The following is a 26,509-nucleotide window of genomic DNA, read 5'->3' on the forward strand; positions in this document are numbered from 1 at the left end:
TATGTTATAGAGTTTATGACAAGGTTTGTAACGGTTGGGGTTTTGTTATTTTCGAGTAAGATGAAGTTTGTTTTGTTCGGATTTAATTTTAGTTTGTGGTCTTTCATCCATGTTGCTATTGTTTCAAGTGTTCTGTGTATTGTGTCTGCCATGGATGGTGCTGGTTGATCGAAAGGAAGGAGAATGGTGATGTTGTCTGCATAACTGTAGGAAGTTAGACTTTGTTTGTCTAGGTAGGAGCCGAGGGAGGCAATGTATAGGTTGAAGAGTGTGGGAGAAAGAAGTATCCTTGTGGCACTCTGCAGGGGTTAGACCATGGCTCGGATTTTTCTTTGTTTGTTTTAACTCTGTATGTTCTGGATTGTAGGAATCCTTTAAACCATGAAAGTACCTTACCACTGATTCCTATTGAGTATAGTATTTGTAAAAGGATGTTATGGTCTACCAGGTCAAAGGCTGCGGAAAAATCTAGTTGGATAATTAGCATTTTTTTGCCTGTGCTGAGGTGTTGTCTGGCGGTGTTCATGAGTGAGCCTAGTAGGGTCTCAGTGCTGTGGTTGGTTCTGAAGCCTGATTGTGTTGGGTGGAGTAGGTTGTGGTTTTCTAGGTATGAGTTTAGGACTTTGGCTACCTTCCATTAACTTGACATAAAGTGGTATTGAGACTATGGGTCTGTAGTTGGATGGTTGGTCTATTTCTCCTTTGGGGTCTTTCAGGATTGGAGTGATGATGATTTCGCTGAGGTCTTTTTGGGAAAAGGCCGTCAGTTAGTAGGATTTGTATCCATTGCAAGAATAGGGTGTGAAATAGTGTACTGGAGACTTTCAGTAGGTATGGGGGGCAATGGTTGAGGTCGCAAGTTGCAAGGCTGTATTTGTTGTAGAGTTTGTTGAAGTCTGACCATAGTATTGGTGAGAAGTGGGACCATGTTCTGTCTGCTGCAACTGCTTCTTCTTCTGTGGAGGGTATTGTGAGCTCTTCTAGGTGCATAGGTGTTCCACTGAAAGTGGATCTTATGGTTCTGATTTTGTCTTTGAAGAATGTCGATAAGAGAGTGGGTGTGGGGGCGTTGTTGCTTGTCAGGTAGGGTTTAGTGTCTGTGAGTTCTTTTAGTAGTTGGAATAGTTTTTTTTTGTGTCTTGAGATTCTTCTCCTATTTGCTTTGTGTAGTATGTTTTTCGTTTAATTTTTGTTTGTATTTTTGGTTCAGTTTTCTCCATGTTGTTTTTGTGGAGCCTTGACTGTTTTTCCTCCATTTTCTTTCTAGTTGTCTGCATTGTCTTTTTAGTAGGAGTAGTTCATTGTCGAACCATTTGTCAGATTTTCTAAGAATTTTGGTTTTGATCTGTTCTGGAGCTAGCTCATCTAGGGTTGCTGCACTTAGCTGGCTCCATTGTGTGATGAAGTTTTTGGGGTTATAGTTTTGGATTATGGCGTCTGTTTTCATCCAGAATTTATTGGGGTAGATGTGCTTATGTGAGATGTCGGTTATTTTTTGTGTGTTTGGTTTGTTTTTGTTGTTGGTCCAGTTGATATTGAAGGAGTATGTATAGTGGTCTGACCAGAGGGAACGATACCAGTTTCCATTTGATGTGTGAATTTCTGGTTGTGTGGGTTGTTGGGTCATGTAGGCTGCAATGTCAAGTTGGTGGCCTTTTTCATGAGTTGTTTGAGGGTCTAATAACTTGTATGTTAAGGCCTCAAGGTAAGATAGTAAGATTTCTACTTGTTTGGAGGCTTGGTTTTCGAGGTGGAGGTTTAGGTCTGCTAGGATTACGTTGTAAATTGTCATTAATGAGTTTCGGTAGATAAAGTCTTCAAATTTTGGTTTTGCTGTGTTCCAGTTTCCTGGTGTTATGTAGCAAAGCATGCAGTTTAGGGTGCCTTTGAGTGAGGAGCCTGAGAGTTGACAGGCTAGTAAGTCCATGTATGGGGTAGTAATTTTATCTTGTATTTTTAGGTCTATGGTGTTTTTGGCTATGATGGCAATTCCTCCTCCTTTTTTGTTTTCTCTGCAGACCACTACCATTTTGTATCCTTTAGGGCAAACTTCTGTTATTCTGGGGTCTGTTTCAGAGCTAGCTAGCCAGCTAAATCTCATTGGCCAAAGTTATACCACCCTTTTAGGCAATTGTCTTTGGCCATTGAACTTAGCTGGCAAAGTTGAACATTGCCGGTGACCAGCTATGTCACACAACATAGCCAGTCACTGGCCAATCCGGAGAGTGGGATAGTCATAGCCAGCTATCCCCCACTGAATATTGGCGGATAGCTGTCTATGTGCTATTTAGTAGGCCAGGAGCCATTCCTTGTCAGCTAAATAGTGGATTTTTATTTAATACAACACAAATAGAACCAAGATCTCCTGCTGAAAATGGCCCTGGCATTACATGCTCATGCTTACTGACTGAGATGGGGAGATGTTAGTTAGGACCAAAGGTTGGAATGTGACCATCAGTCACTGCCACTCTTGTTCCTGTAGCAGGTCATTTGGGAGACAAAGAGCATCCCGTAGGAGTCCCACTAGTAGGGTTACCAGATTTTCCAAACAGAAAATCCAGACCCTAGACCCACCCCCAGGCCCGCCCAATTCCATCCATACCCACCCTGTTACACCCCAGTCCCGTCCTAGCCCTGCCCCAGCCCCACCCCCCACTGCCTGCCCTCCTGCCTGATGGCGATTTGTTGGAAGCTTTTCAAAACCTGAACAAAGTTCCGGGTTTTGAAAAGCCATCTGGGGAAATCCGGACGTCTGGTAACCCTACCCACTAGAAATGCAAGACCTTAATTTTCTCTTATCTTTCTGAAGGGCTGAGTCTTCACACTTTAGTGAGGGTCTAATATGTACTGTTAGAACAAATGTGAGTCTGTTGCTTTGCTCTTGTTAGATTCATATGACATCTTTTTTTGGTTTTGTTTTAAACATAGAAAAATAATAGCAGATAAAGGCCAATTGGCCCATCTAATATGCCCATCCACAGTAATCATTATCTCTTCCTCTCTCTTAAGAGATCCCACGTGCCTATCCCAAGCCTTCTTTAATTCAGACACAGTCTCTGTCTCCACCACCACTTCCGGGAGACTGTTCCATGCATCTACCAGCCTTTCTGTAAAAAAGTATTTCCTTAGATTACTCCTGAGCCTATCATCTCTTAACTTCATCCTTTGCCCTCTCGTTCCAGAGCTTCCTTTCAAATGAAAGAGACTCGACTAATGCACATTTACATCACATAGGTATTTAAACATCTCTATCATATCTCCCCTCTCCCACCGTTCCTCCAAAGTATACAGATTGAGATCTTTAAGTCTGTCCCCATACGCCTTATGATGAAGACCATGCACCATTTTAGTAGCCTTCCTCTGGACCAACTCCATTCTTTTTATATCTTTTTGAAGGTGCGACCTCCAGAATTGTACACAATATTCTAAATGAGGTTTCACTATAGTCTTATACAGGGACATCAATATCTCCTTTTTCCTAATGGCCATACCTCTCCCTATGCATTCTAGCACCCTTCTAGCTTTCGCTGTCACCTTTTCAATCTGTTTGGCCACCTTAAGATCATCACATGCAATCACACCCAAGTCCCACTCATCTGTCGTGCACATAAGTTCTTCACCCCCTAAACTGTAGTGTTCCTTTGGGTTTTTGCAGCCCAAATGCATAACTTTGCATTTCTTAGCATTAAATTTTAGCTGCCAAATTTCAGACCATTCTTCAAGCTTTGCCAGATCTTTCTTCGTGTTATTCATACCATCCTGGGTGTCTACTCTATTGCAGATTTTGGTATCATCCGTAAAGAGGCAAATCTTACCCGACAGCCCTTAAGCAATATTGTTTATAAAAATAACAGGCCCAAGAACAGAACCTTGAGGCACACACTGGTAACATCCCTTTCCTCAGAGTGAACTCCATTGATCGCTACCCTCTGTCACCTTTCATTCAACCAGTTCTTGACCATTCAACCAGCCTGTCACTTTGGGACCCATCCCGAGGGCATTCTATTTGATGTCTGTGTGGAACACTGTCAAAGGTTTTGCTAAAATCTAAATACACCACATGTAGCACTCTCCCTCTATCCATTTCTCTGGTTTTGATATATCATAGACCAGTCTAGGCCCTGCAAGGCCTTTGCTCCTGGTTAGAGTAGAGACCCTATATCTTAGGTCATAGAAGGCAGAATTAGAGGGGGCAGAGGCACTCTGGGGTTAATGCAGAAATATCAAGATTATCAGTTATGACTGCTGGAGGTCATCCTTAACGTGACCATTTATTTTTTTCCTCAAAATGGAGAGGGTGAACAATCTGTCTTTATCTGCTAAATCAGTATTTTGAATGTTTCGATCATGTCCCCTCTCAGTCTCCTCTTTTTAAGGGAGAAGAGACCCAGTTTCTCCAATCTCTCACTGTATGGCAACTCCTTCAGCCCCTCTTTGCTTTCACTGCAATCCTATCTGGTATGTAATGGAAAAGCATGTGCTGTTTCTGTCTTCCTTAGAGTAGTGTCGCCAAATGGGTTTGTTTTGTATGCACGAGGTAACATAGTAGATGACGGCAGATAAAGACCCAAATGGTCCATCTAGTCTGCTCAACCTGATTAATCTAAAAATTTGTTGGGGGGGGGAGGTTCTTCTTCTTCTTAGTTATTTCTGGGCAAGAATCCAAAACTCTGCCTGGTACTGTTCTTAGGTTCCAACTACTGAAGTTTCCGTCAAAGCTCACTTCAGTCCATCTACACCAGGGATCTCAAAGTCCCTCCTTGAGGGCTGCAATCCAGTCGGATTTTCAGGATTTCCCCAATGAATATGCATTGAATGCAGTGCATGCACATAGATCTCATACATATTCATTGGGGAAATCCTGAAAACCCAACTGGATTGCGGCCAAGGAGGGACTTTGATACCCCTGATCTACACCCTCCCAGCCATTGAAGCCCTCCCCAGCCCATCCTCCACCAAACAGCCATATACAGACACAGACCATGCAAGTTTGCCCAGTACTGGCCTTAGTTCTTCAATATTTACTTTTCTTTTCTGATTCTATTAGCACAGGCATGAGCCACATACCTTAGCAATGGTATTGTTAGGTATAGGGTATAAGGTTACCATATGGCTCCAAAAAAAAGAAGTAAAATCCAGATGTATCAATCCATCCTCCTTTTTCTGTAGCCATATGGTAACCCTAGTTAGGTATGATTTCAGTCTCTTAAATGTACTGCTCGATCTCTTCTTAATACTGCCATTAGGCCATGAGGGTCATTTCTGTTTGTCTGTGTCTTCATTACATGCTGAGGGCAGTTTTCAAATTTCCCCTCACTGAGGAAAGACTAAAAAGGTTAGGGCTCTTTAGCTTGGAAAAGAGACGGCTAAGGGGAGATATGACTGACGTCTACAAAATCTTGAGTGGTGTAGAACAGGTACAAGTGGTTCGATTTACAAGATTTACAAAGACTAGGGGACACTCAATGAAGTTACAGTGTAATATTTTTAAAACCAATAGAAGAAATATTTTTTCACTCAGAGAATAGTTAAACGCCTTGCCAGAGGATGTGGTAAGAGCGGTTAATGTAGCTGGTATAAAAAAAAGTTTGGACAAATTCCTGGAGGAAAAGTTCATAGTCTGCTGTTGAGACAGACATGGGATGGTAGCATGGAATGTTGCTACTATTTGGGTTTTTGCCAGGTATTTGTGACTTGAATTGACCTCCGTGAAGGGATTCTGGGCTAGATGGGCCATTGAATTTTGCCACAGGCTGTGCATCAGTTTACAAAGAGAAAGTCTGAGCATATTTACATTTTGAAAATGCATCCATAGACATTTGTATACTTGGTAGTTCTAGTGCAGAAACTACGTACAGTGCACAGTATTTTACCTGCACCAGGCTTTCATCAACCCATTTCTGCATATAAAACTTTTAAAAATTGCCCTGTCCACGGTGTCTCTCTTTTGTGTGTCATGTCTTTACATTGTTTCTTCATGCTTCTCAGTGAACCCTTTTAATTCTGTGCACTGCATAGAGATTATTGTGTTGGTGCAATGTTAAATATGAGAGGGCATAGGACGAAGTTAAGAGGTGATAGGCTCCGGAGTAATCTAAGGAAATACTTTTTTACAGAAAGGGTGGTAGATGCATGGAACAGTCTCCCAGAAGAGGTGGTGGAGACAGAGACTGTGTCTGAATTCATAAGGACCTGGGATAGGCACGTGGGATCTCTCGGAGAGAGGAAGAGATAATGGTTACTGCAGATGGGCACACTAGATGGACCATTTGGCCTTTATCTGCCATCATGTTTCTAAACACATACATTTTATTTTCAACCCACTAGAGGGTTGGAGTTCTCCAGACCAAACGTGCATGTATTCTCTGTGGTTTCCTTGGAAATGAACAGATGATTCTCAATGAAGGTGTAGTTCTCTGTGCACCTTCTTTCCTGTTTTCTAATTTGTGGGGTTTTCTAAGTGACTGGTGCATTTCATGTATTGGGGAGGCTCCACCCATCTGTCTGCTCGTCTCTCTACATATAGGCATAGGAACAAAGATGCACATACACACAAAGACCAAAACAGATAGGGAAAGTACTTAACGTAACTGCTTACTAGTGAATGTAGTGTAAACCGCTTTGATATGCGCAAAGGAAAGGTGGTATATGAAATAAAGATAGCCATAACCATGCCTCATAAAGCCCCTGTCACCCTACCAAAACACTTTACCATGTCTTTTTCACACCCAGTCTCTGAACAGAAATACACAAGTTTGTTAATGGAGGAAAGAGACACACACCATTTTGCCACTCCTTGGGGGCAATCAGTGAGGGTGAGAGGCACCAGGAGCAATGGTGCCCCATCCCTGCCCTCTTTGCTCCCCCACTCCTTCTCCGTCCCCCCTGCTGCATGCGCTACCCTTCCCTTCCTTTATACCTCATCAAATCCACCAGCATGAGCAGCATCACCAATTTGCTACCTGCATTGAGTTGTCTCTCCCTCTGATGCCACTTCCTAGGCGTGGGACCCAGAAGTGATGTCAGAGGGAAAACTGACACTGGCAAAAGCAGCAGGTTGGAGTTGCTGCTCGCATCGGCAAAGAGCTAGAGATATAGTGAGGGGAAAGGGAAGTGAAGGTGCGACCGTGGCGGGGGGGAGGAGTGGGGTCGAAGAGAAGGAGGGGTGCTGGCACTCTCACCAAGGCTGCACCTGGGGCGGACTGTACCCATGCCCCCCCCCCTCCCTTACTACACCACTGTGGGCAATTCTATATTTGGATACTTCCATTTAGGTTCCCTGAGGCTACAAGGTAAGTGCCTATTCTACATCTGAACCTAGAGGCCCAATATTAGCTGGTGGCAATCAGCTACTATTTGCTGACTACTGCTGGCTTTAAACCCAGAAATTCAATGTTGGACCATGTGTGTGCTTCAGTATTGCATTTCCAGCTTTCCAGAGCTAGCTAATGCATAGCCGGTTAAAGGCAATATTCAGCACTCAACCAGCTATGGTGAACCACTTAAAGATAGGACTAACTTCTGTGCAGTCCTATTTATGCACTTAACCTAACCAGTTAAATGCTGAATATTGAGTTAAATGCTGAATATCAGCACTCAACTGGCCAAGTGCTGCCAGCACCCCCACAATAGCCGGTTTTCAGTTTGGTGCTAACCAGTTATATTCAGTAGTACTAACCAAGTCAGCTGAAAATTAGCAGTCGGCTCCAAATAGGCAATTTAACCTGGTATTGGCCTTCCTGACATTGAGGTGCCTGCCATCATGCCAATCATAGAACTGTCATAGGTGTGGAAGTCTAAATGCAGCAAGGATGCAGGTGTGAAAGTGCTCTATAAGTTACATATAAGTGGAAGCCCCGCCCTTGCTCCGACGCCCATCTAGCAAATATGCACTATTTAAGTAAAATGAGTATTTGCAGAATAGATCTTAGAATATTGGTGTGTATATGCATATCAAGTGTGCGCTTTTCAACTTAACTTGCTAATATTCTGTAGCCAGGAACAGAGAATGTCCCTGTCAGTAACGTAGGGAGTAATTTATCCAAGGCTGGTGGGGGGAGTCATTTTTTACATTACCCATCAGAGCTTTCTATGGATTAGGTAGTAATAGGAAGGGTGTTGCAGCAAAAGACAGCAATGACTGGCTACGAAATCCATGGTGGGGGGACAGATGTCCCCTTGCCTCCCTTCTCTATACCCATGGTCCCTGTTGACAGAGGTAGGACCCTTACCCTACCCAAAGACTTCCTGACCATAGGAGCAGAACTTCTCTTTCCCCCCCCCCCCCCCCCCATTTTCTTCATTTTACTGATGTGTAAAGGGTAAATTAACAAGCAACTTCCTAGGCTGGAGTCTGTGAAGGCACCTATTTTGAGGCTTACCCCCAGATGCTATATATGGCATCTAAACTTGTGTGCCAAAATTTGGGTGTGTGCCCAAGTTGTGTGTGCAGTTTAATTAATTAATCAATTACTCAGTGGCATAGTGGGGGTACCAGCACCTCCCTTCCCCCACCCTGTACCTCTATAGATCTTCACTAGCACGAGCAACTTCTGCCTATTGCTCGTGCTAGCCTGGTTCCCCTCTGAATCACTTCTGGGTCACGAGGCCAGGAAGTGACATCAAAGGGAAATCCAACGCTGGTGCGAGGTGCATGCTGCGGAAGCCACTCATGCTGGTGAAGATTTAGAGGTGCGGGGGTGGGGCGAAGAGAGAGCGTGAGTGTGGATTTGAGGTGGAAAAAAGTGGGGGCGCAGAGAGGAGGGAGCGGGGGGGACCATCACCCCAGATGCCTCCTGCCCTTACTACACCACTGCAATTACTGAAGTTAATTGTCATCAATTAGGATTTGTGCATGCAACTAGCTTTGTGCTATTCTATAAGGCTCAGACCAGGATTTTCAAAAACCCGCTTTAAAAGTCGGGTCATGGAGTGTAGTTTAGTGCAGCAGGAGAGAGTGGGCATCTCTCCTGCTGCGGGGGGAGGGCGTGTTCGGGTCAGGTCTCGTCAGGATTTTTAAAATTTAGTGCAGCAGGAGACAGTGGGCATCTCTCCTGTTGCCGGGGTGGGGGCGGTCAGATCAGGTAAAGTGCAGCAGGAGAGAGCGGCCAGAATTTTAGGGAAGGGGTGTTGTGATGCAGCGGAGAGAATTAGCATCTCTTCCATTGCATCACAATACAGGGCTTTCTAGCAATCTCTGACACTGACCAGCACCCCTGGACCAGTCGCTTTTTTTTTGTTGCCAAAAGTCAATGCCACTTTTTGAAAATGGCTCAGCATTTTTTAAGAATTCACCGGAGGGCTCATTTCAATGTTGAAGAGCCCATTTGCATGTCAGTATCAGAGACTGCTAGAAACCTTGCTAAAGACAGAGATAATCCGTTTTGATAATCCACCGCTAAACTGCGTACAGGTTAAACTGCAGGAAAACAATTTAGCGAAGGTTATAAACTTTTGAGAATCTTGCCGTCAGTGCCTTACTTTCATAGCGCATATCTGAAAAGAGGGACATGGCCAGAAGAGGTTTTTTTTTTTTTTGGGGGGGGGGAAGATGAGCTATAATATTTATTATTGATTTTATAAAGCATATAAAAAGTGCAATTAGACATTCAAAATTTCAAAAGAAAAAACAGCACTTATATACTTGCATTAAACATGAATCAATTAACCATACCCTCCCTCCCCGTCCTGGATATATCTGCGAAAGAATAAAGATAACTAAATCTGGCAGGTAAATTATTAATCTTTAAGGTAATTAACAAATGTATCTAATTGACTTCAAATTTCTTTAAAATTTTTGATCATTCCTGATTGCTCTGCTAACATTCTTTCATATCGGTAATATAAACAGAGCGTTTCCCACCAAAAAGTTAAATTTAGACGATCCCAATTTTTCAAATTTTTAGTAATTAATTGTATGACCACACCTGTCATAATAAGAAGTTTTCTTTATTGCTATCAATTGGACTTTTAGGTATCAACAATGTCCAAAATAGAATCAGTAGAATAGGTGGCCAGAAGAGTTTTGAAAAGTTGTGCTCAGAATTACAGAATACTGCCTTACCGCACCTAACTTGGTTGCCAATATTTACACCAGATTTTAGCAGATGTTAAGTCTAGCGCCCAAAAGTTAGGCATGGGATCCATGCTAAATACTATTCTATATATGGCACACACCCTTTATAGAATAGCGTTTAAGGCCAGATTCTGTAATGGGTGCCTAAGAAAGTTAGGCACCTATTGCATGTCAGTCACACTTAGGTGCCCATTACAGAATTGCGCTTAGCAGCGCCTAGCTTAAAACTTAGGCCCCTGTAATATAGGCTAGGGTTTTAAAGGCCTATATTATAGACGCCTAAGTCCTTTAGAGAATCACGCCTAGGGGCACCTAAGCCTTTCTCCACCCCTAAACACTCCTACTTTGGTGTTAGACACCTATCATTTGTAGAATCACGCCTAAGAACATAGGCACCTATCTCCCAAATAAATTTTTTTTTTCAATTATGAGCTTGTTAAAGCTCATTATTGAAGCCAATTTACTAATTAAATTAGGCGCCTCTTATAGAATTTCCCCCTTAGTGCTGAATTTTTCCAGCATTATTTATAGAATTCCCTCTTTAGGTTCTTATGTGTTTTATAACCAGCACAAATCCTGCAGTCACAAAATGTACCCGCCTGCAGGAACACATGCACGAAGCACACACATAAGTGTGCATTTTTGAAAGAAGAAATGTGCTTTGTGACTCTACTAGCATTCCATTCAGAGTCATGTAACGGTGCATTCCTTCTTGTTGCTGTGCATACTTTTGTGCATGAAACTTATTGGGGTGGGGGGGAGGGGTTATCAGAGGCTTCTTATGCATCTAAAACAGGATTGACATGCAAAATTTCTTGACAGAATTACCCGCTTGGTATCCTTCGTGGCTTCAAGGTGCACATTCGTGAATGGGTGTGAATGCAGAGCTGTGAGCTTCTGTGCACCTAGTCGATTATGATAGTGCTTAGATGTGAGAAAGAGAAGTGCATAGGATAAGCATGTGGAGATGGTTGTGCAGTAGCTAGGAACTTTCAAAAGAGAAGAGCCACACTGTGCTGAGTTATAAAATTACTTTTATCAGATATTCTATCAATTTAGAGTAATTTTTTATAAATGGTCACCTAAGTGGGGAGGCAGGCATCTGTGTGCCTTTGTGAAATAACAATATAGCACCTACAGGAATCACCAGTATAATGAACTGGTGGACATTTACACCCGCTCAGAAGCAAATGTAAATGTATGCAGGTTAAAAATGATGAATTTTATAAACAATGCACATAAAGCAGGACCCTGGTCATCTTTGACCTTAAGTCCGCCCTATTATGCCTGCTTTTGTGTTGTGTAAAAGGACATGTGTTATTGTTATCCCGTGAACTTTTATACAGGGGGAAGTTTTATATGAGGCATTTTTGGCTAGATTCAGTAAACGGCGCTCAAAAATCAGCATCCCTCCAAAAATTGGGGCGCCAGGACTTATGCCTGCTGAAACTAGGTATAATTGTTTTGGCCAAACAGGGACTTCACAAGATTCCTTTCTAAGGAAGTCTCTGATTGACTGAGGTGCCCCAGGCCCCTTCAAAGGGAGGAGCCTGAGGCACCTCAGCCAATCAGGGCCTTAGGCCTCTCCCAATGTATCAGATGATGCGCTGGGCGAGGCCTAAGGCCGCTATTGGGTGGCAGCAGCCTGGGGAGCAGGAGCAGGAAGACTTTACTCCTGCTCCCGAAGATCATAGTAGGAGTAGGAGGATCCGGGCACCACTCCTGCTCCCGAAGATGGTGGTGATCCTTGACGGAAGGAGCAGGAGGGACTGGGCACCCCTCCTTCTCCTGAAGATGGCCATCATTGTCGTAAGAAGCAGAAGGGACCGGGCACCCCTCCTGCTCCCAACTATTTAAAAGGTACCGGGGTGGCTGGGCCGGGCCTGACCGCCTTGGCCGACCAGGGGTGGGCTGGAGGGTGGGAGGCCTAGGAGCAGGCAAGACTGAGAACTCCTCCTGCTCCCAACTTTTTGGTGCCAGGGGGGCCGTCCTGGGAGGGCCGTGCCGTGAGGGGGGCGGGGAGGGAGGGAGGAAGGGAAAGATTGGGGCCTGGGGGGGGCGATGTCGGGCAGATCTCTCTTGCCTGCTCATGGACTCTCCTGCTCTCTGCTCTCCTGCCATTCCCTGCCGTGCAAGCCCGTGGTTTTAAAGCAGGCCTGCACTGCGGGGAACAGCGGCAGAGAGGAGAGTCCGGGAGCTGGCAAGAGAGATCTGGGCAGAGCAGGCAGGAGAGATCAGGGCCTGCAGGGGGATGTCGGGCAGGGCCGGTTTGTCGGGCCAGTGCCCGATAGCTCTTCCCTGCTTGCTGGACTCTCCTGCTCTCTGCCGCCATTCCCCACAGTGCAGGCCTGCTTTAAAACCATGAGCTTGCACTGCAGGGAATGGTGGCAGAGAACATGAGAGTCCGGGAGCAGGCAAGAGAGATCTGGGCTGGGCTGGGTTGGGCTGAGCCCTGACAGGAGGCTGCTTCTCCTGTCACTATTTTGAGGGTGTGCGCATGAGTGAGGATCACTCTGGCTGTGGGTAGGGGGGCGTGTTAACGATCGTCCCCATTTGCATGCAGGCCTTTACTGAATTGGTCGTCCGGCATGCAAACAGAAACGGATCACACATGGTTTGGAGGTTTAGTGATTCTTGCCCATTGTTGGCCGCACATTGTGAATCAATGCTCGATTTGGGGTGCCATATCAAGAATCTGAGGATTTATGCTTGAAAAAGCATTTATAAAGTGACACCTATAAAATTCAAATAAATAATAACCCACCCACCCACCCCATCTGAAAAGTATTCAGAAATTATTCAAAGTGAGACTTTATACCAGCACTTCCTAGAAATGATGGTATGATTACTTTGCCAATGAAATCAGAGAAGGTAAAAAGAAACAGCATGAGAAATACAGTAGAAACATGATGGCAGATAAAGGCCAAATGGCCCATCCAGTCTGCCCATCTGCAGTAACCATTATCTCTTCCTCTTTCTAAGAGATTCCATGTGCCGATCCCACGCTTTCTTGAATTCAGACACAGTCTCTTTCTCCACCACCTCTTCCGGGAGACTGTTCCATGCATCTACCACCCTTTCTGTAAAAAAGTGTTTCCTTAGATTACTCCTGAGCCTATCACCATGATGGAAGCCACACGGGAGCTTCTTCCAATCTGAACTGGAGCAGATCTGCTCATTCCAGAAACCCTGGGAAGTAAGCACAGGCAGCAGATAGCATTAGGAAAATACTCATTTGTAGGCAGAAATCAAGGTAACAAAGCAATGGAATGGAGAGAATATGTGGACTCCTGTGCTTCTTGCCTGCTCCCAGTGATTTTTTATTGGGGCTCTCAGGATTAAAACATATGAAATATTAGCCAGATACTCCTTTTCACAAAAATTCCACAATTTTTTTTGCTATCTAGAGGAAAAAAGGCACCTTTTATAAAGCTATGGTAGCGTTTCCCCTGTGAAAAATGCATTGAAGCCCATTCAGTTCCTATGGGCTGTGTCGCTACCATGGCTTTGTAAAAATGGCCCAAAATAAGATGAATTAATAACTTAAAAAAAAAAAAATGGGGTAAATGTTCAGCTGGTAATTGTGAACATTTTTGTAGCTGCCACTGGCTTTATTCTCAGATATTCAATGCTTGGCCATGTCTGGGCACCGTGACCTTCTCTTATGTGGTTAAGTGGATATTCAGCCCTTAACCACCTAAGTGGCACTACATAAAGGGAGGACTGAGTTGTATACTCTTCAATATGGCTGCTTTACTTAGGCGGTTAAATGCTGAATATGTGCTCTTAACCACATAAATGCTGACAATGCCCCCAGACCACCCACAAAATAGCTTTCAGTTTAGCTGTCTCTGGTGATATCCAATGACACTAACTGGTTAAGTGCTACTGAATATCAGCGGATAGCCCTGCACAAGCGATTTACGCTGGGCTTTTCTAAACCGCGGAGGAGCTTCTTACTGCGGGCCGGCAAGGTAAATGATCCAAAGCTCATAGGAATTGAATGAGCGTTGGAGCATTTACTTCACTGGCCTGTGGTAAGAAGTTTAGTAAAAGGATCCCTCAACCAGCCAGAAGCTGTTTCTGCACAGTTGAATCATTTCAAATATCAACTCCAATACTTAAAAAAAAAAAAAAATTTGTTTGGTTTTTGTTTTGGTTTTTTTACATGTCTTTTCAATTTAGTGCTCCTTTTACAAAGGTGCGTTATGGCCTTAATGTGCAGAATAGCGCGCGCTAGCCGCTGCCACCTCCTCTTGAGCAGGCGGTAGTTTTTCAGAATAGCGTGCGCTAATCCGGTGCGTGTGCTAAAAACTCTAGCGCACCTTTGTAAAAGGAGCCCTTAGTGTTTTGAAAGTTTTTTTTTCCCCCCCTTAATGAAATGTGTACTGTGTATGTTTGGAAATTCATCTACCATCTCAGTTGAAATAATAGTAAGGGAACATTTTTCAGAGCAATTTCTGGAAATAAAGACATGTTTATCCACATGGCCTTCCTCCTCGAATACTATCCCAGACCCCGAGCAGAGGAAGAACTGGAAAAGAGGCTGTGGCAAACCTATAAGAAACAAGCATTTCATTTTCATATTTCTGTGCCTGCTTTCTAGGGATATACCCCTTATACTTTGCATCTGTAAATTTACATGGATTTAAAAAAGTGACAGCAGTGCGGCCTGCTGGATTTTTTGAGAAGCAACTTCTAGAGGGTAATTTTTACCGCAAATCACCTAGGTCGGGAGGCAAGGGAGTTGCTTATTTTGGAACCTTTTTAAGAAACGGGTGTTTCTATAAAATAGAACAGAACCTGCAGAAATTGGGCTATAATGAATCTGCTTCGTAATAGGTATAAATGTAGGCATATTTTAGAAAGAACACAAGTAATTTCTGACTCTACCCAAACTATACATCTGAACATGCCTGCACGCAGGTCATATATGAGAGCAATAATTTTATAATGGCACCTAGAAAGTGTTCAAAAAAGAACCTATAGGCAATCAGTGATATCGAACCTGCTAATTAACATGACCACAGTGCATGAAAGGAAGACATGCGATATAAAAACTGTTTGAAAAAAAAATGAATGTACCCTTCTCCCTCCTTATTCGCAGTTTCAGCAATCGCGGTTTCGATTATTCACGGTTTTAAGCTTGCTGGCTCCTCCCCCCCCCCCCAAATTACATCAGCTTGCATTGAAAAATCGCTGATTCCAAGTGTTTACAGAGAAAAATCGCTGATTCCCAGCACAGTCTTCACCATCTTTTGCCTCTCCTTCAGGAACAGGCCAGGTCTCCCACCATGTTATTCGCGGTTTCACCATATTCACGATGGTTTTTTAATAGAAAACCGTGAATAACATATGAAAAAGTGTTTTGTGGTTTTTCTGTATTCGCAGGTCTGTTAATCCCCTATCACAGTGAATACGGAGGGAGACGTGTAATTCAAAATATACAAAGGGAAGAGACAACACATAGGCAGCGCCAGGAGCATAGTAAGGGGGGGTGGGGGTGGGGAGGGCAGACCACCCTGGGGACCGTCTTAGTGGGGGGCGCTGGCACCTCTTTCCCTCGCAGGCCCCCATCCCCGCTCCTTTTCATCCCTCTCCCGTCACACGTGCGCCTTCACTCCCCCTCCCCCCTTCCCGGAACCTCTGGCTCTTCGCTGGTGTGAGCATTAGTTCCAACCTGAGCATGTGCCAGCCTCATCGCAATCCCTCCGATGTTTCTTCTGGGTCCCGTGACTAGGAGGTGATGTCAGAGCTAACACTGGCATGAGCAGCAAGTTGGAGATGCTGCTCACGCCAGGGAAGCTAAACAGGAGAAAGGGCATGCGCGCACTTGGCGGGGGTGGGTGGGATGGATAAGAGGGAAAGGGGGGGGGCGCACCACTGCCCCGGGTGTCTTCTACCCTCACTACGCCAGCGGTGAGAGCCTTTATGAAAAAAGGCTCTCAGAAGTATCTCCAGTAGTGCACAAACACTCTTGCGCAAATATTACACCCGCTTTTATTCTTTTTTTGTGTACGTGCATATTTGGTACACCAGTACAACTGTTTTATTGCTTAAATTGGATTTTGCTCACATGTTTTCAATAATAACTCAAGGCGAGATACATTCAACTACAGTAGATGGGAGAGGGTGCTGAAAAGTTCTCAGCCCAACCAGCCAACTTCATAAATTCTGAGCGTTATTTTGCCACTGTAGCTGAAAAGAGTGTCATCTTCATTTGTTAAGGGTTCATTTGCAGAAACAAAATTCTACATCTTCACATTGTTTCAGAGCATTGATTGAACCGAATATCCACGCCATTCTTTTCTTTTTGGGACTGAGAACTTTTTAGCACCCCCCTCGTGTTATTCTGTTCCTGAAGGGCTCACAATTTAAGTGGCAACGGAGGGTTAAGTGACGTGAAGCGGCAGAAGGATTTGAATGTGCCTCCCTGAGTCCCAGCCCAGTGTTCTAACCATTAGGTTAGCCCTCCACTATGTCCTTGCTCCATCCCCCCAAAAATGCCCTGTAGGGGTATAAGCCCTTGCCACGACATAACTAGTGTATTACAGAACTTGTGTATTCGAGACCTGTGGTATATCTCATATAGCTCATAGAATATGCAGTGCTTTATGCTCTAATACAGACATTTGCTCAGAATGTCCATGTGCAGTTGTCTGCTCTTGTCTGCACACACATATGGGGCAAATTCTATAAGCTCGTGCCTAGAGCTGCGCACCACTTACATAGATGAAATGCACCTTTAACTGGCAGTTTCCTGCACAAGGCGCTTTTTATAAAGTAGCACCGGAGTGCTACAGTGTATAACTCCAAGATGGACTTAAATGTGGGAGGAACATTGGCAGACCAGGGGCATGGTTCCAAATGATGCATATAACTTATAAAATATTATTAGTTACGCACATCGCTTGGCGCACTTAAGCATGCTGCATTGATAAGGCGTTAAGAGGTTGCGCCTAAGTTTTGCCATATCAGTGTGGATTTATGCTAGTCTTATATAATGACTTAGATTCACCTAAGTACCATTATCACATTGGCGCTAAGTGTGCCTCATTGTAGCTCCTAAATCAAGGTGCCAGGTTATAGAATTGCCTCCATACTCTATACAACCAATCAATTCCATTAGAGCCATTTGCTACATGCAAAACGTGCTGTACACACAGAAAATGCTTCATAGCATTACCTCCTAAATGTATTTACATGTGCTGCAATGAACGGTATTAGCTTAAAATTTGAATGTCTTAATTTAATCTAATCTAATCAGGATTTCTTAATCGCACCTATCCAATACAGGTTCAAGGCGATTTACAAGATAAGAGGCCCATGCAGTATCATGGGGAAATGGTTACATCACATAATTACCTATAACTTATTTTATCTTTCTACAGTGTACTGGTCAGATGGTTGATAGGTTGACTTTTAGGAGTTGCACAGACCAAAATTGATTTCATTTAGTTTCCTATGTGGTCTATGTGATTTTTGTTGCATATTTTTATTTTGTCATTTCAGGGTCGGTATCATGAATAGTATGTTCTATTGTGCAGGAGTGCATGCTATTCTCGTGGACTACTGATAATGCACACCGTTGTACAGTAGTGTGCGCAATTGACAGCATAAGAGAAAAGAACAATAGTTTGGTTTGGTTCCTGTCATTTGGGGTTAAAAATGATACAAAATCACATAGGAAATGTTGTCGGCATTTCCCATGTTGTTCCAAATAACCCGTGCATCCCTAATGACAGAACCAGGATGCATATTTGAAAATATATATGCCATGCATCATATACATGGACTTTTTTTGCTATTAGAAGTCATCTGTTAATTTTATGTAAACACAGGCTGCCAAATGAGGACAGTGTTGGAGAATGTGAGCTCTGAAGGAAGGAATAGAACAGATTTAGGATTATATTACATCAAAATATTATTACCTCTAGAGCAGGGGTTCTCAACCCAGTTAGACTGCATGAGATTGATTTGCATTCCCACCCACAATTCTATGCAAATGTATCTCATGCATATTTATTGTGGCTATCCTGAAAAACTCAACTGCCTAGGTGTGTCATGAGAACTGGGTTGAGAACTGCTGCTCTAGAGGTAACATTTCTCTTCCAGGAATCAAATTTGTGGTAGTTTATGTTTCTTTTACTATAATATTTTATAAAAGCAGGAAAAATAATCTCCATATCTTGAAATCAGCTATTACTTGCAATGTGAATTATGGAGTAGTCAGTAGATTGCTTTAGAGAATTAACTGCTCATTATCCCCCCCCCCCCAACACACCTTTTACTAAGCAACGGTAGAAGTTTCTACTGCGGCCTGGAGTGCTAAATGTTCCGACACTGCTCTGATGCTCATAGAATTCCTATGAGCATCAGAGCATTTAGCACCCCGGGCTGCGGTAGAAACTAGTGCTGCCCGATTCAGGGAAAAATAGTTCGATTCAATTTGCCCTGTTGAATCGATTTTTCGATTCGATTCGATTCAATTTCAATGACACAGCTTTTTAAGTTTAAACATTTTATTTAACCAAGGCAATATCATGTCAAAAATAAGAACATCCAATCTATAACATAGCTTTAAAATTAGTGAGAAACATGGGGTGGTGCCAGCAGGGAAGAGAGCTGGAGAGGAGAGGCGCTGGTGCCAGCTGATTGCCTACTGGACGTTCCTCTCACTGCAAGAGGCACTTCCTTTAGGCAGTTAACTGGTGCTGGTGCCTCTCCTCCTCCCCCGTGTGCTGCAGCACATCTGAAATCTCAGGAGGCACATAGATTGCGATATACTTCCCTAATCCCTTGAATTGCTAAATGATGTGGCTTGATATGAATTCAGGTGTCAGCTGACTGTTGGGTCCCTCTGCTATCTCACTTCTGCTTTCTCTGTGTTATTCATCTCTCCCTCTCCCCATTTGCCCCCTTCCCCAAGTTCATCTCTCCCTCTCTACCATGTCCATCTCCCCTCTCCATCATCTCTGCCAAGTCCATCTGTCCCTCTCCATCATCTCCCCCAAGTCCATCTCCCTCCAAGTCCCTTTACCTTCTCCATTTCCCCCAAGTTCATTTCCCCTCTCCATCATCTCCCCCAAGTCCATCTCTCCCTCTCCAACTCTCTCAAGTTGCCGGTAGTGGTAGCAAATCTAACGATCCACAGAGTTCTCCTGCTGCTGCTCCTGGGGTCTTCTCTCTACTTCAGCCTGCCTTCAGTGACAACTTCCTGTTTCCGCTGCAGTGGCCGCAATGGAGAGAAGACGCCCGGACTAGCGGCAGGGTAGCTCTGTGAATTACATTCGCTACTGCCGCTGGGAAGGAGTGCACTGAGAGAGCCAACCAGTAAAAAAATAAAAAGTCAAAACTCAATTTGGAATAAGAGAAGCCAGGGAGATGTGAGCTCACCTTTCTGCTGATCTGCGCACACAGGCCCGCTTAGGCGTTCCCTTTGCTGGATTCCTTTCTTTTGATGTAACTTCCTGTTTTGTGAAACAGGAAGTTACATTAGATGGAAGAACTCTGGCAGAGGGAACGCCTGAACAGGTCTTTGCAAAATAGATCAGTGGTAAGGGGGCTTGTGCCACTGCTCATGAATCGGTGAGTCCGTTTTTTTCTGGAAACGAATTGATTCGAATCAGGAATCGGGCACCTCTAATAGAAACCTCTACCAGGGCTTAGTAAAAGAGGAACTAGGTTTAGTCATGTGATTTATGTCTACATCAACCTTTTCCTGCAAAAAAGGTGTTATAAATATCTGTAATTGAAACATTTTAAACATCGATATATGTATTAAGGTCTGGACAAAATACTGCAAATGAGAATCAAAGTTAGAATATCTTTTTCTATACAGCTACAACCTGACATGAGGTTTTCTGGATTATAATCAGGCAAAAGGGAAAGTATCACATTAGAGGTCAACATGTATAAAAATTATTTCTACAAGTTTCAAGATCAGGATGCAGAAACTGTACTCATCCAAATGAATATTTAGGCCGGTCTCTAATTTATGTGTTAACATATGTATAATTCTTGAAAAATGTAGGATTTTGTTCATGGCTTTTGTGATGAAAATACATCTTGTTGGAAGAGATGAGTTGAAATCAACTGATTTGATCTGTGCCACTTCTCAAGGACCTTACTGGCGAGCAGTCTACCTCGGAATACTTATTTTGGATGTTTCTTCTCTGATGTTTTTATGCAGGTTCACATGGGGACTCATATGTGGAATAATGCCCCTGCAAGACGTGGTCGGCGCCTCTCAGTGGAAAATCCCATGGCACTGTTAGGAGGTGATGCATTGAAGTTTTCTGAAATGTTCCAAAAGGATTTGGCGGCTCGAGCAATGAACGTTGACCCAAATTTTTGGAACCAATATGCCGCTGCTATCACTAATGGACTTGCAATGAAAAACAATGAGATTTCTGTTATACAGAATGGAGGCATTCCCCAGCTCCCAGTCAGTTTAGGTGGAGGGGCAATTCCACCCTTAAGTAACATTTCAAGTGGAATGGACCGAGCTCGCACTGGCAGCAGCCCACCCATTGTTGGTTTGGACAAAGTATGTTCAGAATCTGGCACTAATCGACCATTCACAAGGTTCATTGAGGACAATAAGGAGATCGGTATAAACTAATTGCATTCAGATTCACAAACTGGCAGGCCATTCCTCAGTACCACGTTGTGTTTTGTTTCCTGTACAATTCTTTTGAAATTTAGCAAGAGTCTTCTGATCCAATGCGTCCATAGCAGAAATTCATAACTATGGGGCTATTGGAGAGATGTTGTACACGATCCGCATGGTACGTCTTTCAGCAGTTAAACTGACTCTTACCAAGAACTTTTGAAAGCTTTTTGGCATAAATACATGAAAACCAACTGGATAACGGGAAATAAAAAAAAATACACCACGTCCACAATTATGTCATACAGAACTGTCTGCAGAAAATAAGGGGCTTCACTCCGACATTCGTGTCAAAACTTATTTGCTGGTTCTGTTCAAATTAGAAATTTGAACTATCTTTTTAGGAATCTTAATATTCCATAAGTGATTTAGTATCCCCAATGCTGTGTCTTATTACAGTATCCTTTGTCTGTAGTATTTATAATGTTAAGATTATGCGGGTAACAGACAATATACTAGCCCCAACCTTAAATGAAGCTTTTTGTACTGCAAACTACATCTGGCTATGTGATCTTTTCTTAATGAGTTTTGTTTCCCTATGATTAAGTGGAGTTTCAAGCAGGCCGAATTGTGAAGTTTTATTGGGAAAGATAGCATGCTTTTCATGTGCAAGTACCTGTCAGTAACAACCCTTTTTTTTATTTAAATATATTCGTAGCTGCTATGTGGACAATTGTTCTATTAAATGAAAAAAAGAAAAACCCATGTGGTATGGACTGTAGCTCAATGATTGGAAAACAAGTTACAGACAAACCTTATCACTATGAATTATTCACAACATTATAAACCGTTGTGGGTAAATACATCATGTTATCAAGACTGTACAATAAAGGGTAATGTTTGTATAATGTGGTTTGCAAACTCTTAATTTATATTATTGCACTTTTAGTATTTTATATTAGGGAGGTTTGTCTATAATTTGAAAATGAACAAAGATGTAAAGTATTTTATAAATAGTGCTTTGGGTTTAAAGGCAAATGAACAAAAAAAAACAAACAAACCTGTTACAGTTTCCTGTTTTGTCTTACAGTCAGTGTCTGAGGGATCTATGCTACTGAACTTAGAAATGCCACCAAGAACCAACAAGGCTTAAGAAAACTTAGGGTATGCCTCATTTAGAATACTAAGAATTTGGCATAATTTTTCCAGAAAGTTCTATTCAAGCTGCTGGTCACTACAGCACAGCCTTGACAAGCAAATTTTAGATTATCATTTAAACGCAAGTCCAGCAAGTATAAAAGTGAACATTGTGTACATATGCTTTGTTTCGCTGGCTTTTTGAGCTCTTTTGCACACATACCCACCATTTTCACCAAAAAAAAACACACACACGCATAAATGTACACAAGATGCCGATTGCTTACAGCATTATGCACAGCCTCACTGAGAACAAACAATAAAGAGGTCAGATCAGTCATAACTTTCAAGCATTACAAATGGGTCTCTGATTCTTGCTGTGTCTGTTCTCAGATTACTGAAAAGCACAATGTCCTCTAGCCATTCTAATAAAACATTGTGGCACGTACTGTGTAAGAGTTGCATTCTGTAAAGAAAGGAAGAAGCTGTTTTCACTCTGAGCAAGGAGGCTGGGGCTCGATCGAAGCTTGCACAGCAAAATCTTTGTGTACTACCTCATTCTTGTGCATTGCAAGCATGGAGGGGAGTTTTGACGGTGAACTTCCAAGCAATGACATTGTTCAAGGACAATAGTGCAAGGGGGGAGGGGGGGCAATACCCAACAAGAAAGAAAGACCCTGAGGATTTCTAACATGAAAGTATAAACAGGAATTCTCTGTCCTATTCCGCAACACCCAGTAACGTTAGAAGATGAGCCCGTGTCTGCCATCACATAACCCAACAGAAAACTGTGAGAAATGTGTATTATCTGTTTGTATGTAATGCAACCAACCAAGTGTACTGCTCTGTTTTCTACATTGGTAGAAACTTAGCTCTCCCCCCCCCCCCCCCCCCATTTGTAATATAACAGGAAGCGAAGGAAGTGGAAATGCTTGAAGTACCAGTACAAAAAAAACAAAGCCAAGGTGGCTTAATATTGCTGTATTGCAGCAATTGAATGTTTTTATTTATCTGTATCATTGTTAGCGTGAATTCTTCTTTATTTTTTAGTATTTGGTACCATGTAGTGTTATCTCTTTCTCCCTAAAGGATGTGTATTTTAACTTTAAAAACAGATACAAAATGATGTAAAACTGCTGTAAATAAGATGGTCGATAAAGGTGCAGTAAGACTGAGCCCACTTTGTATTCAGGGTTAGGTCATTCCTCTCTGCATGGTGAAGAGAGACACTATTTTTATACTGTGATACCATGTAGGGCTAGGAAACTCCCTGAACCAGCTGGGAATTGTTACCTAGAATCCAATATTTTTTATTATTAAATCTTGTTGGCTTGACACATCTACTGATTGAAATGGATGTCTTAGTCTAGGTTACTATTTTTGTCATATGGAATTGAATAAAATGCAGGATATAATATCATTTCTGAATTGCGTTCCTTGATTGTTCTACGTGAGTATTGTCTGATCTTAAGGGTCTTTTATGGTGCATTGTTGTCCAAATAATTGCCTGTCTGCCCTTTTGGAGGTCTGCATGTGGGTTATTATACTTTACAACCAAGAAGCTAGGAAGCCAAACTATCAAAGCCCACCTTTAAAACAGAGAAGAGCCATCAAAGAAGATGGGTCTACATATAACACAGAAAGTCTGATAAAAGTAAGCACAGAGACATATCTTGCAGTTTAACCAATATTGCATTGCAGATCTTCGCTTGGCTCTCAATTATCTAAATTAAAGTGATTTTTCATCCCGTGGTTTCTAAAACGTTGCTCAGTTGTTTATCAGACTGAATTGTGTGATGGAGTTTATAAAAAATCAGTATGTAATCTTTCTTGGAAGCCACTCAGTCGGGCCAGATACAACATTATTGAAAATTCAACCTTCGGAGTAGACAACAACTCGTAATACTGCCAAGCCCAGCAGGAGGATCATAATAGAACTAAAATGAAAGCAGGTAGTCAGGTGGATATTTTAGCATTTGAAATTTAACAATTGCATTTGAGGAAAGGACTCCTTTCAGCAAAGCCTCAGATTTAACCATATCTTTGTTTCATCTCTTCACAACAGTTTTGTAGACTTTTTATTTCAATAAACTTTATTCATAAAACATCAACATCAGCCTAACTATCCAAACCTGTATACACTGTAAATTATGTTTCTCAAAAGGTACAAAATGTACAAAGGAAATAAAATATTAGTTCACAAGGTATGCATTATTTCCCTTTAAATACATTGCCATGCAATATTACTGCGAGGCCGAAGCTTTAACTCAAATTTAAAATAAAAAATGTGAACTTCGCTAGAAGCTTGATTTTATGAACGACAGCAGTTTACATTTTTAATGAAAATACAGCTCAATGCACACTGATTTATACCTGAACAAAAGCTTTATATGTTTTATTACTGACGGAATTGAAGCATTGCGGCAGATTCCAAGCCTCTATATATGACGCCTAAAAAAGTTGGCAATGAAGAGGACAATGCTTAGCACGATTCTACAAAATACCTCCAAAGTTAAGTGCAGTTTATAGAATCATGCATAGCGCAGTGCCTGTCTGTGAGGCTAACATTTAGACGCAACCATTTGTGCAAATAAAAGCCAGGTCTAAATACCTGCACTTAAGTTGTGCTTGACTTGGGCTTATTCTATAACAGTGCACCTACTTTTAGGAAGGACCACGACCTTCCCATGCTCCTTCCCTGGCCATGTTCCCTTTTGAGACTGAGCACTAGAATTTACGTGCACCGCTTTTTAGACTATGTTTAGAAAGTTGTGTGTGTGTCAATTCTAATTAGTGCCAATTATTACTTCTTAATTGCCAATTATCAGTGCTGATTGGCTTAAACAGGTTGTGTGTGCAAATTGGAAATGCGCACAGAATCGGGTGTGCAATTTTGGTCTCATTATACAGAATCTAGCCCTTAGTGTGCACACATGCTGGCAGGTTAGGTGAAGTTAATAGACAGTGTGGAGTTGTGCAGTACCCCTTAGATAATGGAGGCCTGATAGTCAAAGTTAGTTATGGGCTAGCAGCTTCTGCTTCCCAGATAACTAGCATCCACCAGGCCCAGACATTGATATTCGGCAACATTATCTGGATGATGCCACTGAAAATCATGTCTGACCTCCAGTGCCAGAGTGGACCAGGGATGGATCAGATAGTTTATCTGGTACCAGTACACTTCCCCCTCCCCATTCGCGGTTCCTGCACTTGCGGTTTCATATAATCGCGATTTTTTCTGGGGAGGGGGAAAATAAAAAACAAACAGTCTTAATGTAAAAAAAAAATCTATCTTTTTTTCCTCCCTGCCGCCTTTCCGGCCTTACCTGGTGGTCTAGAGGACTTTCGGGCAGGAGCGATCTTCCTACGCTCCTGCCTCGTGCAGATCGCCATGAGGAAATGGCTGTTGGGAGTTCCCGTAGTCTCTCGAGACTACGTTGGGAACTCCCTACAGCCATTTCCTGATGGCGATCTGCATGGGGCAAGAGCGTAGGAAGATCGCTCCTGCCCCGAAAGCCCTCTAGACCACCAGGTAAGGCCGGGAAGGCGGCAGGGAGGTGATGGTGGGTCATAGCCGGATAATCGCGGTTTTTCGGCATTTGCGGTCCGGCTCTGTCCGTATCCCCCGCGAATGATGAGGGAGAAGTGTACTGAATAGGGGTGGTACCCAGCTATCTTCTAGCTGCTTCCTAATTCCTGATATTCAGCACCAGTATCTGGGTGCAGCTCACTGCAAATATCCAGTTATAGGTTTAAACACTATGAGGCTATGAGTTTCTTGAATCAGAAGATCTCTGATTATTCAAAAATAGAGGAATCAAAGATGTAAATAACCCATGTATGATTTTACAATACTATAGAAGCACATTTAAACCGTACTCTAAGACAGACAGGGAGCCACTGAAGATTTCTCAAAAGAGGAGACAAATGATCAAATTTTCTCTTACCAAATATTAGCTTTGCTGCTGTATTTTGGATTAGTTGTAACGTTTTAGATTCCCCTTACTCAGGCCTATACAGTATAGATTGAATTACAGTAATCTAGGGCTCCTTTTACGAAGGTGCGCTAGCGTTTTTAGCGCATGCACCGGATTAGCGCGCACTATAGCGCACCCTATCTGAAAAACTACCGCCTGCTCAAGAGGCTAGCACACTTGGCATTTTAGCGCACGCTAAGGTCCTAACGCACCTTTGTAAAAGGAGCCCCTAATTGTGCTAGGATAATAGCTTGCACCAGGACCGCAAAATGTTGCTGGTGAAATAGATGACTATCTTTCCTTAACATTCATAAGCTGAAAAAACATTTCTTTGAAAGGTGATTAACCTGACATTGAAATAAGGAAGAGTCCAATATTATTCCCAGAACTGTACATGAAAATTCAATTTTCAAAGATTCTCCAGAATTCAAAGTTACAAAAATAGGTTATGGTTCAATTTTTGGGCCAAACCATAATAATTTTGTCATCATGGGGGGGAGGGGGGCATCACAACATTAGTTTAAAATACAGCTAGAAAAAGAAATAGTAGTTTAAAATACAGCTAGGAAAAAAGTAGCCCTACAGAACATAGTTTTTACAAAGGTCTTTCAGGTAGGCTGTTAGAAACTGCTCTTTTGTTTAGTTGTCCTTCTGTTAACAATAATGCCTGATTAAAGGATGACTCATCTGGGATATGTTGCTGACATC

General features: G+C 42.6%; 1 protein-coding gene across 4 annotated transcripts in view; it reads left to right on the forward strand.

Moving 5' to 3' along the window:
* SALL3 (spalt like transcription factor 3) overlaps positions 1-23,244 on the forward strand; it is a 79,198-nt gene extending 55,954 nt beyond the window's left edge. For 2 of the 4 annotated variants that reach the window (XM_033934417.1, XM_033934418.1), the window contains one exon: positions 20,268-20,432. In XM_033934417.1, coding sequence (XP_033790308.1) covers positions 20,268-20,296 — 29 coding nt within the window. In that variant the 3' untranslated portion in view covers positions 20,297-20,432. Of the gene's footprint in view, positions 1-20,267 lie in introns of all 4 variants that reach the window. The other 2 variants (XM_033934415.1, XM_033934416.1) reach the window with 1 other exon arrangement.
* Positions 23,245-26,509: the final 3,265 nt, after the last annotated feature.

This window comes from Geotrypetes seraphini, chromosome 2, assembly GCF_902459505.1.
Source record: "Geotrypetes seraphini chromosome 2, aGeoSer1.1, whole genome shotgun sequence".
NCBI lineage: Eukaryota > Metazoa > Chordata > Amphibia > Gymnophiona > Dermophiidae > Geotrypetes > Geotrypetes seraphini.